The sequence below is a fragment of the Octopus bimaculoides genome, chromosome 2 (assembly GCF_001194135.2).
Source record: "Octopus bimaculoides isolate UCB-OBI-ISO-001 chromosome 2, ASM119413v2, whole genome shotgun sequence".
NCBI classification, from domain to species: Eukaryota; Metazoa; Mollusca; class Cephalopoda; order Octopoda; family Octopodidae; genus Octopus; species Octopus bimaculoides.
The window spans coordinates 515,393-532,161 of NC_068982.1; the positions used below are offsets into that span (position 1 = coordinate 515,393).

At 38.3% G+C, this 16,769-nt stretch overlaps 1 protein-coding gene across 1 annotated transcript in view; it reads left to right on the top strand.

Annotated features, from left to right (window-relative positions):
- Nucleotides 1-16,769, top strand: part of LOC106870751 (lupus La protein) — a 27,984-nt gene that overhangs the window by 2,946 nt on the left and 8,269 nt on the right. Inside the window, exons 2-12 of the mRNA XM_014916946.2 lie at nucleotides 3,538-3,608; nucleotides 3,890-3,959; nucleotides 5,354-5,460; nucleotides 5,778-5,879; nucleotides 6,517-6,624; nucleotides 8,405-8,505; nucleotides 10,305-10,376; nucleotides 10,561-10,585; nucleotides 11,285-11,425; nucleotides 14,066-14,183; nucleotides 15,521-15,649. Coding sequence (XP_014772432.1) covers nucleotides 3,546-3,608; nucleotides 3,890-3,959; nucleotides 5,354-5,460; nucleotides 5,778-5,879; nucleotides 6,517-6,624; nucleotides 8,405-8,505; nucleotides 10,305-10,376; nucleotides 10,561-10,585; nucleotides 11,285-11,425; nucleotides 14,066-14,183; nucleotides 15,521-15,649 — 1,036 coding nt within the window. The 5' untranslated portion in view covers nucleotides 3,538-3,545. The remainder of the gene's footprint in view (nucleotides 1-3,537; nucleotides 3,609-3,889; nucleotides 3,960-5,353; nucleotides 5,461-5,777; nucleotides 5,880-6,516; nucleotides 6,625-8,404; nucleotides 8,506-10,304; nucleotides 10,377-10,560; nucleotides 10,586-11,284; nucleotides 11,426-14,065; nucleotides 14,184-15,520; nucleotides 15,650-16,769) is intronic.

Here is a 16,769-nt window from a genome sequence, read left to right on the forward strand (position 1 = left end):
AAAACTAGAAGTAGTTGATAGCTTCTGTTACCTAGGTGACCCAGTCAGTAGCAGGGGTGGGTGCTCTGAAAGTGTAGCTGCTAGAATAAGAATAGCCTGGGCAAAGTTGAGAGAGCTCCTACCTCTGATGGTGACAAAAGGCCTCTCACTCAGAGTAAAAGGTAGACTGTATGTCGCATGTGTGCAAACAGCCATGCTACATGGCAGTGAAACATGGGCTGTGGCTGCTGAGGACATGTGTAAGCTTGCAAGAAACGAATCCAGTATGCTCCGATGGATGTGTAATGTCAGTGTGCATACTCGACAGAGTGTAAGTACCTTGAGAGAAAAGTTGGACCTAAGAAGCATCAGTTGTGGTGTGCATGAGAGACGATTGCACTGGTATGGTCACATGGTGCAAACGGATGAGGATAACCGTGTGAATGGCATTGTGTAGAATATATTTGTCAACATGTGCTTTCTCGCTAATGAAAGAGTCCTTATGTTTGGCTTGTTGTTACTATGGAAACAAGCATGAATGTGTCTGTGGCTTATGATTGGCTAAAATTACATCAAATTTTCAAACTTTAATTGCTACTAATTCTTTATTGATTGATTTTTGTGAAAATGATTTTCACATCATTCATTAGCCTATAAAAGTGTATCATTACACTGAATATGAAATCTATTCAAACAGAAAATGCTGCTGGCAGCCAAACCAACCAGATCCACTCTTTGAACTTGGCCTGGCCTCTTCTTATTCTAGCAATTACACTTTCAGAGCATCCTCCTCCTCTGCTTACTTGGTTGCCTAGGCAGCGGAATCTGTTTACTACTTCTAAGCATCCGCCTGAATATTTGAGGGAGTCTGTTTTCTGTACATTCTTAGTGTTTATTGTACCTGCACATCTATCACACACACACACAAGTAGTTGTATATGCTGACAGAGTTGGACAATCAGAGCTTGGCTGTAGGCCTTAAAATGAACAGCATGGAAATAAAATATATGCAGTCGGAAGACGTAGCTCATGGTCGAATAGAGGTGGAAAGCAGTGAAATCGAGGAGGAAAAAGGAGTTTGTCTAATTAGGGGACACACTGAATAGATGTCCAGGTATGGATGCTGATATCTGAGAGAGAATAAGGGGCAGGATGGAAGGCATTTACTATCAATAATGGATGGGACCAAAACAAAGATAGACAATACCATATGTGCCAGACTCTTCAATAGCTCTGTCCTCTCATACACAAGAGAGATGTGATTACTACGAAGAGGATAGAACATTGGATTGGGTGAGACATGTTGCAAGGTTTACAGACAACAAATGGACCCTTGCAGTTGCTGAGTGGTTCCCAAGAGATTGGTAAAGGTCACTTGGAAGGCCTCTACGACCATGGAAAGATGATTTAGTCAAGCAATTTGGGTCAAGATGGAAAAGACTGGCGCAATCCAGACAGACTTGGAAGTGCATTGTGACCAGTGGTGTACAATAGCATCTGTTGGTCTGGTTGATACTGCAGTATATATATAGATATCATCATCGTTTAATGTCAGCTTTCCATGCTGGCATGGGTTGGATAGTTTGATAGAGGACTGGAGGCTGCACCAGGTTCCAATCTGATCTGGTAAGGTTTCCTAATGCCAACCACTCCAAGAGTGTAGTGGGTGCTTTTTACGTGCCACTGGCACGGTGGGGCCAGTCGGGCAGCACTGGCATTGACCATGCTTAAATGGTGCATTTTACGTGCCATCGGCAAGGGAGCCAGTCAGGTGGCACTGGCATTGGCCATGACTATAGATGTGTGTGTAGATATATATGTTCATGTAGATATGTGTATATATATATATATATATATATAGATAGATAGATAGATAGATATGTGTGTGTGTATATGTATATATAATATGTACATATATGTTTATATAGATATCATCATTTAATGTTTGTTTCTACTGCTTATAAGGATCATCCTTGATGTTTGAGGGAACCTGCCACATGTAAAGACTACTTTCCCTTCCAGTGATACCACTGTACTTCTTATGTGTCCATTGCTTGCACTGGGTACACTGTATGGAGGTTCGCCCAACACCTTTTCTACATAGCAAGCAGGGCCATCTCCATGAAGGGGTCTGTCACACACACGTATATATTGGTTTTGCACAAATCCACTTATATGACAACAAACACTTAAAATGATAAAGCATTTGGACTTTGCAAGGAGCACACTTTATTGCTATACTCTCTTTCACTTGTTTCAGTCATTTAACTGCGGCCATGCTGGAGCACCGCCTTTTTTAGTCAAGCAAACCGACCCCAGGACTTATTCTTTGTAAGCCTAGTACTTATTCTATCGGTCTCTTTTTGCCGAACCGCTAAGTTACAGGGATATAAACACACAAGCATTGGTTGTCAAGTGATGTTGGGGGGGACAAACACAGACACACACACACACACACATATATATATATATATATATATATATACACACACACACACATATATACGACGGGCTTCTTTCAGTTTCCATCTACCAAATCCACTCACAAAGCTTAGGTCGGCCCGAGGCTATAGTAGAAGACACTTGCCCAAGGTGCCACGCAGTGGGACTGAACCCAGGACCATGTGGTTCATAAGCAGGCTACTTACCACACAGCCACTCATACACCTATGCTATGGTGAATTCCATCATTTATAGTTAATGCCAATGCAATGTAAATAGCTGGCTCATTTAGAATACACTCTTCCACCTATTCCAGACAAATAACATCATCAGCCTGAAATACTATGCACCAGGGCTATGTGCAGGGGGACAATATCACACCCTGACAAAGTCCATCTTGTCTACTTTTGCTGTGGTCACCAAGGCAAGAAATACAAGAAACAGATTAGATGGAAGTCGAGATTGCTAGATGTTCAGACTAAAACACTGCATTCAGTACAGTTAACCACAGTATGTCTAGCTAGGCGGAGACATGGTGTATCCTGAACAATTAGATCTGTTGTAGGTATTTTGTCATAATATGCTAAATAAATCTGCTCTGGCCGTTGCCAGTACCGCCTGACTGGCCTTCGTAGGATTTTCGAGCGAGATCGTTGCCAGTGCCCCTGGACTGGCTCTTGTGCGGGTGGCACATAAAATGCACCATTTTGAGCATGGCCGCTGCCAGTACCGCCTGACTGGCCTTCGTGCGGGTGACACGTAAAAGCACCCACTACACTCTGAGTGGTTGGCGTTAGGAAGGGCATCCAGCTGTAGAAACTCTGCCAAATCAGATTGGAGCCTGGTGTTGCCATCCGGTTTCACCAGTCCTCAGTCAAATCATCCAACCCATGCCAGCATGGAAAGCGGACGTTAAACGATGATGATGATGATAAAGGAGTTTTAATAAATGCTGAATAAGTTAATGGTTGAGAAGCAGATTTTAGCATTGAAATTGGACACAACCAGTTCCGTTGAAACTAATCTAGCAAATTGCTTAGAGAATAATATTTTTTTCTCTTTTTCAACAGTCATCTATGAATGCTAAAGAGTTTTCTTTTTATTGTTTCGTTTTAGAGGTTGTAATGGCTGAAACAAACGGTGAAACTTTAACAAATCTTGAACAAAAAATTGTTCGACAGATTGAGGTATGCTAAACAGTTACTTCATTTGGTTCCATTCTTTAACATTAAATCTCGTACCATTTGTGCTTCTTGCATTTGTTGTTTAACCTCAAATTAACCTTCAAATGTATTCATGACCATCCATATTTTTTTCAAGAATTGTGTGTTCCCAAATGTCTTTCCTCTTTCAAATCAGTTTGGTACGAGGTTTTAGCTGCTATTTTTGTGTTCGTGTCATCCACAAAGTGGTTCCCTATTTGGCTTGTCATTATTTGTGTTTATTGTGTGTGTTCTCTTTGTTTCAGTATTATTTTGGAGACATCAACCTTTCCAGAGATCGGTTTCTTCAAGAACAAATTAAGTTAGATGATGGCTGTATCCTTTTTCTGCTTTTCATTGTTGATGTTTGTTTTTTTTATATATACATTTTTTTTTTTTCCATTTTACATAAAATACATTTTATCAGAACTTCAATTTATTTAGTGTTTTAGCATGTTTATTGCAAATTAAATAGGGTTGCAGTACATCTGTGTATTCATTTTGCATTCACCTTATGAAGCCTGACTTCTTGAATATGCCAACAATACTAAACACAGGCACTGGTTGACTATCACTTCTTTATTCTTAGTCACCTGGTTAAATATCTAACCAGCTAACTAATCAATCGTTCGTCTTGTGTTTGTCAAAGTCCTCCCATTGCTATTCGTGACCTCATTAATGACATCCTCTCTCTTCAAGGCCTGACTTGAGTCTGAAAATTAGTCTTATTCTTGTGTGTGTAGATGTGTGGTTGCTTACAAGAGAAGGGAAGGGTGAGAGTAAATGGAGAGTGTGTGTGTGTGTGTGTGTGCGCATACCTGCCTGTGTGAGTGTGCGTGTGCATTGGTCATCCATGACCTCTTTAATAGCCTTTTTGGCCTCCTTGTTTGAGGTCAGATCTGCTCAGATTCGCTTGTCATCCTGTCTAGATTTATGGGGGTAGTTCCTTATGTGAGGAAGGGCCGGGTGGGGGTGTTCAGGATGTGTGTTGTTGAATCATTTCTGTGAATGTTTGTGTGTTTGTTGTAGCTGTTTTTGTTTTTGAACAGGTAAGCATCTGTGTGTCTGTTCTTGGGTGCATGTATGTGTGTGGTTGTGTGTTTATGCATGTGTTTCATGTGCATGGTTATGTATTGGAATTGTTCATAATTACATGTATTTATGAACAATTTCAATACACACAAGACCCAGCTACACCACACACACACACACACACTCATTCTTTACTCTCACCTTTCCCTTGTAAGCAACCACACATCTACATACACTGGAATAAAACTAATTCTCAGACAGACTCAAACCAGACTTTGAAGAGAAAAGGGCATTTAATTGATAAAGTCAGTGATTGTACGAAAGGTCCTTTGCATGTATTGCTCTTGTCACTCCCTTAACTTAGATTTAGAATAATTACATAAACACATCTATGAGGCCAATACTCTTTATTCTCTTGGCACTGTTGATCCAGTAGTTTCATTGTATATATCATACTTCATATAATGGATTTTCTCTCAATGAGCTTTAGGTTTAACTTACTTTCATCCTTAGCACAACTGTTAATATTATCATCACATTTCCTTTCCCAAGCTGGAAATATTTGTCAAGGAGGACAGTCTGTGATGAAATGGGCTGAACATGTGGGGCTACTTTTTGGGTTTATATCAGACTGTTTCCTCTTTTTGCTGCTGTTCATTGTATTTCAATTGTTCTCCTTCACCAACATTTTAAACAAGGGGTTTCAATGGAAATCATGCTAAAATTTAACCGACTGAAAACTCTCAGTGAAGAGGCTCAAGTGATATGTGATGCTATAAAGAAATCAAAATCTGGTCTAATGGAGGTTAGCTTTAAGCTTTTATACATCTTTTATTAAATATTTTTGTAATTATTGTAAATGCTATTTGTGCCTTACAGTATCTTCTAATGTACATGCCTGTTTTTGACCTTCACAAGTTTGAGGGATAACAAACATTTAAATTACAACATTTCTGTCTTTTGGAAATTCTAAATCATAAATGTGGCTATAGTCAGAAAATCCTCAAAATATTTTGAGTTATTTTATGCCTGTAACTTGTCATAATTCACATGAATTAAAAAAATTTTTTTTTGGATTATTTGAAGTTTAAGTCTTTCTTATTTTCTCACCCTGTATTATAGGTCAATGAAGATAGCACAAAGATCCGTCGTTCAACTGCAAAGCCATTGCCAGAGAACACACGGGAAAGAAGGGAAGAAATGAGCAATCGAACGCTTTATGTGGTATGCTTTTCTTTTCTCTGTATTGTTAATTTGACTTACTTGTTTGCTGTTTTGCATCTCCAGCTTCTACTTGGTTTTGAGTGTGCAGCTACCTTTTTGTTTATTCAAAAAGACAAGATCTTCAATTTGTTAAAGCAAAGTTCACAGTTGGTGATCATAAGTTTCAAAGCTTTCTATGGTGTTCACCTAGCATCTGTCTTCAGTTTGGTTGCATTGATTATGCAGGATATATCTTTGTCTGAACAGTTTTGAAGATAGAACTATTTTAAGACCATTGTTTTAACACTAAATCACCATCCTTTAACATCCATTTTCCATGCTGGCATGAGTCGGATGGTTTGACAGGAGCTGGCTAGCCGGAGGATTGCGCCAAGCTCCAATTGTCTGTTTTGGCATAGTTTCAATGGCTGGATGCCCCTCCTCATTCCAACCACTTTACAGATTGTACTGAGTGCTTTTAAGGGACACTAGCACCAGCACAGGTTAAGAATAATGTGATATTGTTTAGTTGTTGGGAAAAGAAAAACCTGAACTGGATATATTTGTATGTTTGATTCAGTTTTGTGATTAAAAAACAGAAAACTAAAGGAAAATTTTTCTTTGAACTAATTTCATTTGTGTTTTGTTCTTTGTACAGAAAGGCTTCCCAGATGATGTAAGTCTTGATGATCTGATGGCTTTTTTTGCAAAATTTGGTGAACTTGAGAATCTAGTAATGAAGAAAAATGGAAGTAAAAAATTTACTGTAAGTGTGTTCAGTTTTTTAATATTTCAATGCATTTTAAGGCAGCAGAATTGTTGGCCGGACAAAATGCTTAGCAGCAATTCGTCTGTCTTTACATTCTGAGTTCAAATTCTGCCAAGGGTTGATTTTACCATTCATCCTTTCAGGGTTGATAAAATAAGTACCTGTTGAGCACTGGGGCTGGTGTAGTCAACTTGCTGGCCTTGTGCCAAAATTTGAAACCAAGATTTCAGTGCATTTCATTGAAATTTTTCTTTTAATTATTATTTTTTTCTTTTTGCCTTGGTTAACTTAGGAAACAGTAGCTTTCACCTGGGATGGGTTGAATCAGCTTTGACTGAGCTCACCATGTCCTTCATGCATGTTGATCACATCCGGCAGTCAGATGCAGTTGATGTTGTAATGGATACCCTCTCCTTTAGTTAATTTGTATGAAAGTTTGCAGAAAAATCTGGTATAGTTTTTTACAAAGTAAAAGGGTCTGTTTGGGAGAAATCTGTTAAGAATAACGTTCTAAAAAATAGCATGAACAGTAGAGTTGATTTGAAAATAATAATAGAATAAATCCTGGTCAATCATCATCATCCTCCTCCTCCTCATCATTTCACAGCTATTTTCCATGCTAGCATGGGTTGGATGGTTTGACTGGAGCTGTGCCAGGCTCCAGTTGTCTATTTTGGTATGGTTTCTATGGCTGGACACTCTTCCTAATGCCAACCACTTGACCAAGTGTACTGGCTGCTTTTTGTATGGTACCAGCACAGGTGTGTTTTTGTTACGTCTCAACGCTACTGCTATCTAGCACCTTCGGATGATCTCTACTCAACCGTGACATGACTGCTACTCAACACTCCTACCCTGGCCAGACTACCTCTATTTATATGTCTTGGGAGATCCTACTTCTTCGCCTAAGGGCGTCGACACAACAGTTTTACGTAGCACGCACCATTGGGGTTGCCTAGTAGCTTGCAAGACAAAGACCTCTTAGTTAAGAGAGGAAGTGGAATGAAGGGGAAGAGGGGCTGTGGTGCCAGGCAAGAGGTTAGAGTATGATAGAGGGACAGAGACAATTGTCTTACTATACAGGAGAAGACACTTGGTTACCCCAGTGGGACAAAGAAGGTGAGAGAGAAATAGGCTGTGTTGGAGATGTATTGGAGCCTATCCACGGGGAACAGTGTATGGGGTGGGAGTTCAAATAGTACAAAGAAAGGGATGGATGTTAGGGGAGACGTTTAGAGATAGGGAAGACGATTTGATGTAACAGCCTCAATTTTCTGTCAACTCATTTCAATATACTTTCTATGCACCTTCAGTTTGTCAGTGGCAAGCAAGCAAGTGTAGCTTCTTTAGAGTGCAAAATAACTGAGATTTTATTATCTTGGTTAATCTCTACACACATGTATGCTGACTCTGAACTCTTAATTACTTATAAAAATGTACTGTTATTGATTCGGTAGCTGCATAAATTTGTATGCTAAATCCAGCTTGTGTTTTGCTTGATTGCAGAATTTAGTAAAATCTAAGAAAAACTAATTTACATAATTTATAGTGACTTTGGGATGGTTTCAAGGTTTTTCAGTGTGAAATGTTTAGTTAAATAGAATTGGTGTACACGAAATTTAATTTGCTTGTTAAGTTACTTAATAAACAGAATTTGGAGGCAGCTTTGTTGCTAATATTTTTCAATTTTATGACATGCAAAAAAAAAAACCCAAAAAACATTTGATTTTCTTTTCGCTATTATTTGAATAACTAGGATGTACATTGTATTTTATAGGGTTCTGCTTTTGTTGTCTTTTTGGAAAAAGATAAACTGGAAGAATTTTTAAAGGCTGAAGATGTCAAATATGGAGAAAATGAAATAGTTAGATATCGCAAGTGAGTAATTTTGCAATTTTGGGGGTAGGTTTAGAGTTGAAATTTTTGGCAAGTGTAAAGACATTTGAGTGAGATTGTTGCCAGTGCCGCTGGACTGGCTCCTGTGCAGGTGGCACGTAAAATACACCATTTTGAGTGTGGCTGTTGCCAGTATCGCCTGACTGGCCTTCATGCCGGTAGCACGTAGAAGCACCCACTACACTGTCGGAGTGGTTGGCGTTAGGAAGGGCATCCAACTGTAGAAACTCTGCCAAATCAGATTGGAGCCTGGTGTAGCCGTCTGGTTCACCAGTCCTCAGTCAAATCGTCCAACCCATGCTAGCATGGAAAGCGGACGTTAAAAGGAGAGAGAGAGTTTTGTGTTGTCCTTTCTCCAGTTCTGGGATGATCCTTGTAAAAACATGGTAAATCATTCCTGTTCCACTCAGTACCATTCTATTATTCATAATTAATGCTATTATTTAGCTTTAAATGTTTCCTCCCAAAATTTTCAAAGAAAATATTTTAACTCGGCTTTATAGAGTCAATATTTTGGTGATATTGTTTGTGTGTGGGAATGGCAAAACATGCGCTGGTTAGTTCTAATTTGAATCATCATCGTTTGACGTCTGTTTTCCATGCTGGCATGGGTTGGACGGTTTGACCAGGGCTGGCCAGCTGTACAAGGCTCCAGTTGTCTGTTTTGGTAGGGTTTCTATGGCTGGATGCCCTTCCTAATGCCAACCATTTCACAGAGTGTCTGCTGGGTGTGTGTTTTATGTGACACCAGCACCACTAGTGCTTTTTACATGGCATTGACACCTACAGGGCCACTGAGCAACTTGCAAGACAAAACTCCTTGGCTGGGAATAGTATCAAAGGATACTATTTGTGCCTGTTGAGAGATTAAAGATAAAGAGGATGAAGATAGGTAGCTTGCTGTAGAGTAGATACATGTCTATCCCAGTTGGAAGAGGAAGGGGAATAAGTTAGAAAGTATTTGCCTTAAGCACAAAAAAAGATAAGCTATTTGTTGCCAACAGGTAGTATGGTTTCATGCAGTTATCCCCGTTACAAATTAAATCATCTTTTGGCTGACTAAAAATATTTCCTGTGTCTAGCAAGCCATTGAAGAGTTCATGGTGGCTCTTACCTGCGAGCTGTTTTTAAGCATCTCATCCAGGGTCTTTGTCAGCCTGCCAGAAATCCTCTTCACTTTTTGTGTGTCCATTGCTTGACCTGACGACACATTAAATGTCTGCTTAACTCCTTTCTACATCATTCAGAAGTTTTCTGCTTTCCTTAAGCATTTCTAAACTTGTAGTTTTTGTGAAATAAAGATGAAAATAAAACTGCTTGTAGATTGCACTTTGAAGTGGTATGAATAAACCTTATGCATTTGTTATTGATTTATAATAATCGATGCATATTTTATTTTATGAGAAATTTTGGCAATTCACTAGTCGATCCATTGGTAGACTTTCTCTGACAAACAGTTATTATTTATGGAGATTGGACTTCAATTTTGATATTTTAAAATTTCTTTTGAAGCTCTGGTCAATTGTAGCAGTCTTTTAGAAATATAAATTGTAACTTGCCTTGATGTTTCCTACTTTGGAATAATATTTGAACGCTTTAATGGAATCAGAAGTAATCTTTGAGGGTTGTGTTTGAAAAGGTTCAAAGATTTCATTTGTTCTCTCTTTTAATATTCAATTTGGAATACGGAGCAGCAGATGTAGATAATTTTGGTTTTTATTCATATTTATTATCACTTTCTTTCGTAGAAATATTTTCACTAACACAATCTCTCTTTTCAGGGATGAATATTATAAGAAGAAAAATGAAAAGAGGAGACAACATAAGGAACAGCTCATGAAAGAGAAGCAAGAGTGAGTTTTCATATAAAAAAAAAAAAAAAAACTTTCTTTTTTCATTCAAGTATGTATATAGGAATTTGAAGAAAAGCTTCTATTATAGTTAAAGCATTAAATTTCCCTGTTTTTATATTCAATTTCCAACTTGGCTTGCATAAAGCTTTCCCTTTTTACTCACGTACATATTTTCATTTTGTAGGCAACATTTAAAGAAAATGGAAGAGGTAAGTTTTCTTTTTCTTACGTTGTCAGGTAAAAAAAAAAAAAAAAAGAACTTTGCTTGGAAATATGAGATTGTAACCAGACAAAAGGGTTAACATTGTGAAAGGCTAACAAAAGGGATATAAAGCTATTTTGAAGGTTTTTTTTTTTTATCCCATTTTTCTGTTACTTCAGTGGCATTGGAATCTTCCAATTGTTAATCTTGCTGTTAACCAAACAAAACATATAGATATATCCTGGTATAGCTTGTAAATGTTATTCTTCAGTTTGTATTCTTGTATTGCTTGATAACAAAATTAGAATATTTTGTTTAAAAACCAGTTATTAAAACAATTGCCCTATCAATATACAAATATTCAAATTTTACAAATGCTTTCCAAACCTTCAAGAATTTCTTTTTTCCCATTTCATCACTTAATATTGTTGAAGGTGTGGCAGAGAGATTGAACTCCTCTGTTGCCATGTTGATGCTGTTTCCTGTTGCTTCTTTGGCTCAGAAGAATTCTGCCATGCAAGTCATGAGATACTTATTCAGTCGGTTGGATTTCCTGCTGATGTCTGCTCCTGATTATATATTGTCTTGGTTGTAAAGATAAGTCTGGACGTGGTGACAGCACATGAATACCTGTTGAACTTAATCAGTTGTGTTTCTCACTTTGAAGGAATAACAAATGGAAATAAATTTTCTTTTGTGTTTTCAGAAAGAAAGAATAACAATTGTTCCTGGATCAGTTCTCCATTTGTCAGGATTTACACAGGATTTAGACAGAGAAGACATCAGGACTTTCTTCTCTGATTTTGCTGCTGTAGCCTGGGTTGACTATAATAAAGGTGACACAGAGGTTGGTTTTGTTTTGTGATTCTTCAATTGAGAAATAGTTTGTTGATGGCTGGAAAAATTCAACCAAAGATTTTGTCTTTTCCTAACATTTATACCTTGCATGTTAATATTATGAACGTTCTTGCCATGTTCTGATGTCAAGCAGCTAATGCTAATAAGGGGCCTGTTAGTGTTCTCCAGTATTCTGTTGATGGGCATTGATGTCATTCATCCATTACTTAATGAAAAAGGTTTTAAAAATTCAATCATATTTCCAGTTATTAAAAAGGATTTAGAGAAAGGAACATTATATTTGCTCCTTGAAATATCTGAATGCTTGGATTTCAGAATTACCATGCAAAGGGCTTAAAAGATTTTGAACAACTCAGCCAATTAATTATATAATTAGTCTTGGGAGGTTCATTTGTTTATAAGTAACAAGTCAATGTACAAAACAGGAAAACAGAAATCAATTTGAAAGCTAGGGAATGGGTGATGCTTGTTATATTGACAGACATCATTACTTGGCATAGTGCTACAGTAGGATGAGTCTAGAAAATTGTAACACATTCCAATATGAAGAGCTGCATTGTAGCATTTGAAAATTTGATAATTGAAATCTTAAACTAAAATGAATAAGTGTGAATGAATCTGAGAGCTTATTAACTAAACTAGCTGGCCCCTTGCCATCAAAAATAATGGCTAATTGTAGTATTTTATATATAAATAAGGTACAAAATAATCACATATACAAACATTCACATACTTCCACTCACACAGAGTTGAAATGCTGTTTGATTTTTCTTTGCAGCATTGAATGTTCACCATCCCACTTTCATTGCACACACACACACACACAAACATTCACATGACTCTGTTTTAGATACATATATATACTCACACAGAGTTGAAACGCTGTTTGATTTTTTTTTCACCATAGAACTTCTGTCATTCCACTAATAAGTTTGCCATCACCCCTTCCTTTTTCGTAGAGCATGACCTCCGAACACGGTCCTCACAAGGGCAATGACAAGAGACTAAGACCTCTCGAGATATGCTGTGATTGAGAAGACCCAGCAAGTAAAGTGAGATCACAGCTTTAGCTTACACCAGTGTCACATTAACCAACCCATTTCAAAAGTACCTTTGAATCATCGGACGACATTCTGTGCTTGAGGAGACCTATTGAATCAAGTAGAATAAAAAAAATCAAAATCACAATTTCAATTGCATCAAAATCAAGAATGGAAATTGTAGTTATGGCTGATGCCAGTGCTACCTGACTGGCTCCCTGTACCAGTGGCACATAAAAAAGCACCACCTGAGTGTGGTCAATGCCAGCCAGTCCCCCCTCCCCTCCACCCTGATTGGCTCGTGCTGGTAGCACGTAAAAAGCACCATCCAGACATGGCTGATGCCAGTGCCACCTGACTGGCTCTCCGTGCCAGTGGCATGTAAAAAGTACCCCCTACATTCTCGGAGTGGTTGGCATTAGGAAGGGCATCCAGCTGCAGAAACATTGCCAAATCAGATTGGAGATTGGTGCAGCCTCCTGGCTTGCCACTCCCCAGTCAAACCGTCCAACTCATGTCGCCATGGGAAACGGACGTTAAATGATGATGATGTTGTGATGGAGAAATACACAAGAGTATTGTTATAGTAGAAGATATGGATGGTAAACCAAATTAATACCCTTGTCTATGTTCACATACATTCACATGCTTCTCTTGTCCATGCACACACACAGTTGAAATGCTGTTTGGTTTTTCTTTTCAGTGTTGGACGTTCACCATCCCACGTCCACCGCACACAACCATTCACATACCTCCCTTTTACTCACACAGTTGAAATGCTGATTTTTTATTTCTTTTTTACCATTTCCTTTGTTATTCATCTATCACCCCTTCCTTTCTCATCCATGTGTTGTGACAGAGAAAAACAGAAGATACACGGCGCGCTATTTGCTACTTCTCTCTCGTTGCTGTTACTTTCTCTCACTCCCTCTCTGTCGAAGCTGCTACTCTCACTACTTCTCCTTCGCTGAATTACTATTTTCTCTCCTACTCTTTCTCCTATTGCCCCCGGCGTGATTTTCGACAGATATATAAAAATACTACGCTCATTATTATATTAGGGGATGGCATGCAATAATATTTTTTATTTGTGACGTCACGTCACACTAAGAAAGATTACTCTGGTCTCAAGAGTTATCTCCCCATTTGCATTTCGTCAGAAAGAAAAAACAATAATTACCTAAAAATACGAATGCAGTAGACTTCTGAAGTACAAAGAATGTAATAAGATAACTTTATTTAAAATCCTTATGGTTTTCATTGATTTGTTGTAAAGTTATGAGGCTGAAACATAGAGCAGTGATTGTATTCACAATCTATGAGGTTGAATTTGTAGTTTTCTAAGCATTTTTTAATAAGAATCACATGAAGCAGTAGCAACGTGTGAGTAAATAATTTTAGGTAAATCGTTGGTGACAACATGTTAAAAAATTTCTTTTCAGAGTTTTATTTGGCAGGGGAATCAGTTTTTTTACCTTTTTCTTTTTTAAGTTACTTAAAAAATATTTGTATATGAAAATGTATACAATTTGCAAGAATATTAACATAGTAAATGAAAAACAAAAATTTCCTAATTTTTCTCCACTAAGGCCTGGGTCCGTTTCCTTGAAGAAAATCAAGCTAAAGTGGTTCTCGGGAAAGCCAAAGATTGTGACAGTGAAGACATAAAGCTAAAAGACAATGTCTTGAAGGGTGATGTTCTTGAAGGTATGTCATTTCTCTACTTTTTCAGTGAGTGTGTGGGATGAATTGGTTTTGTTTATTGTGCTAGTAATCCGTGTGCGATTGTAGAAGTCCTTTCCATCCACAATCTGCTGCTGCTCAGTTGCTTTTATTATTGGATGGTTATCAGGAAGAACATTGTTTTAGCAAAATGCTATTCGGTTAAATAATTGTGTTTTGTAACAGTGAAACTCAAAGCAAATAAAGTCATAAATGATAGAATGTAACCATCCAAACGGTTTTTAATCCAGTGCTATTATTTGTAGCTTTATAAAGGCAGCGAGCTGGCAGAATCATGAGCACACTTGACAAACTACCTAGAGGTATTTCATCCGTCTTTATGGTCTGAGTTCAAATTCCACCAAGGCCAGGTTTGCCTTCCATCCATTTAGGGTCACTGAAATAAGGACAAGTTGAACCCTGGGCTTGATGTAATCAACTTAATCCCACCCCCAAATTACAAACCTTGTGCTTAGAGTAGAAGAAAATTATAGCTTTATCTCCTTTGAGTTTCACTGTTCCAAACAAGAATTATTTCATGTTCTCTCTTGAAGTTTCTAAATTCTTACAAAGTCAACTATCCATTAACTAATATTCTTTCTAGCACGAACTGGTTTGTTCAGTAGCAAACCAGTAAAAAACCGTCAATGTTGGTTCCAGTATAAAACTGGTACCAATTTTTCAGATATTTTCGTTATAGGCAGAGAAACAGAATTTGTTGTTTTAGCTACTCAACTTTTATTTTTTGGTTCTCCAAACGCATTTCCAGTCAGCTTTCTGCTCACTTATCATCATCATTTAATGTCCGTTTTCCATGGTTTCGATGCTTTGACAGGAGTTGGTAAGGCTGCACCAAGCTCCATAGTCTCGTTTTGGCATGTTTTCTGTGGTGGGATGCACTTTTTAATGCCAACTGCTTCAGAGTGCTTTGGTTACCTTTTGCATGGCACTGGCACTGAAAGGGCCAATGAGTAACTTGCAAGGCAAGACCCCCCTCTGCTGTGGAGAGAGAGAGTAATGGTGAGGGGCCGGTGGTGGCTTTGTGTCAGTTGATGAGTGATTAGCAGTAAAGAGGGACAGGGGTGGTACTCTGCTATCGAGTAGAAGCATGAATCCTGCCAGTCATTCTAGAATTTCCTCTTTGTGACCCTTTTTCTTCCAATCACCATCATTCCTAAATGTTACACCTGTTTTCTCCTGTTATATATGCTCCCTAATTTAGAAATCCTGTCTGCTATCCTTGTTACTCAAACTAATGTAAACATTGTAGTTAATAATTAATATAAAGTGCTGTATTTAATTAATAATGATAATGTTTTCAGGAGATGCTGAGCATGAACACTGGAAGAAAATTTCTGAAGCTAAATCTGCTGGGATGAAGAACAAGAAGCTTGGCAAAATGGGTGGCAGAAAGAAATTTGGCAAAAGGCATGCAAAACGTGGCAACAGTGGTGAGTGTTATCGTGAACATTTTGCTGTTCTTTGTTGCATCATCATCATCATCATCATTATTTGATGTCTGTTGTCTATGGTGGCATGGGTTGGATGGTTTGATGAGAGCTGCACCAGGCACCAGCCTGGTTTGTCATGGTTTCTACGGCTGGATGCTCTTCCTAGCGCCAACCACTTTTCAGAGTGTTGGGTGCTTTTGTGTGGCACTGTCATGGGTGCTTTACACCACCAGAGGGACCGGTCTTAAGACTTTTGCTGTGTAGTACGGATCTTCTTGAGTACAGCAAGGCACCAGCTACCTTGGTCCTTTGTCATCTCGCCTGAAAGGTTCAACGTCCTGAAGTCGTTCTTTAGTATTTTATCCAATGTCTTCCTGGGTTTCTCACTCCCACGTGTTCCATCCACTTAGAGAGATCGCTTCTTCTTTATGGAGTTGTTGGCATCCATCCACATCATATGACCAAAGCCAGCACAGTCTTCTCACTTGCACACGGCATCTAATCCCTAACTTCTCTCTCAAAACACTGTCGAACATGTACAATTACATTACACATCCATCGGAGTGAAAATATATTAACCAGACAATATGTAAGGGTTTTTGATATCCCCAATTCCTCATCTCGCCCATCACATATTACTGCTGGATTTCTTTGTCGAATGTAGTAATGCTTATTCATTTTCACGGTTTTGAAATAATCATGCTTTGTCTCACCTACCCACCACCACTACCCATTTTCCTTTATTCAAAAATTCTTATCGCTCCTTAAAATTATGGCTTTTAAGTGTTGATTTCTCAGCCCAAGAATTACAGCGTGATGTGCTGCTTGACTGGTCCCCCCTCTCCCTCTCTCTCTCTCTCTCTCTCTTTATATATATATATGATGATGATCTTTTCTCCCGCCATGCCTCTGTCTACCCCTCCATCCTCTCTCTCCCCCTTCGTAGTTTTTCCTTTAAGGTCTTCAGGTTCTGGCTATATATAAATGAGAAACCCATTCTAAATTATCTAGCTGACGTACTACGACGAAATACCCAAGATGCAGATAAGATAGAGATTTTTATTTATTTACGGCCTCAAACATCTCAATACCTTGCGCTTTCTTGTTTCTCTCCATGAAA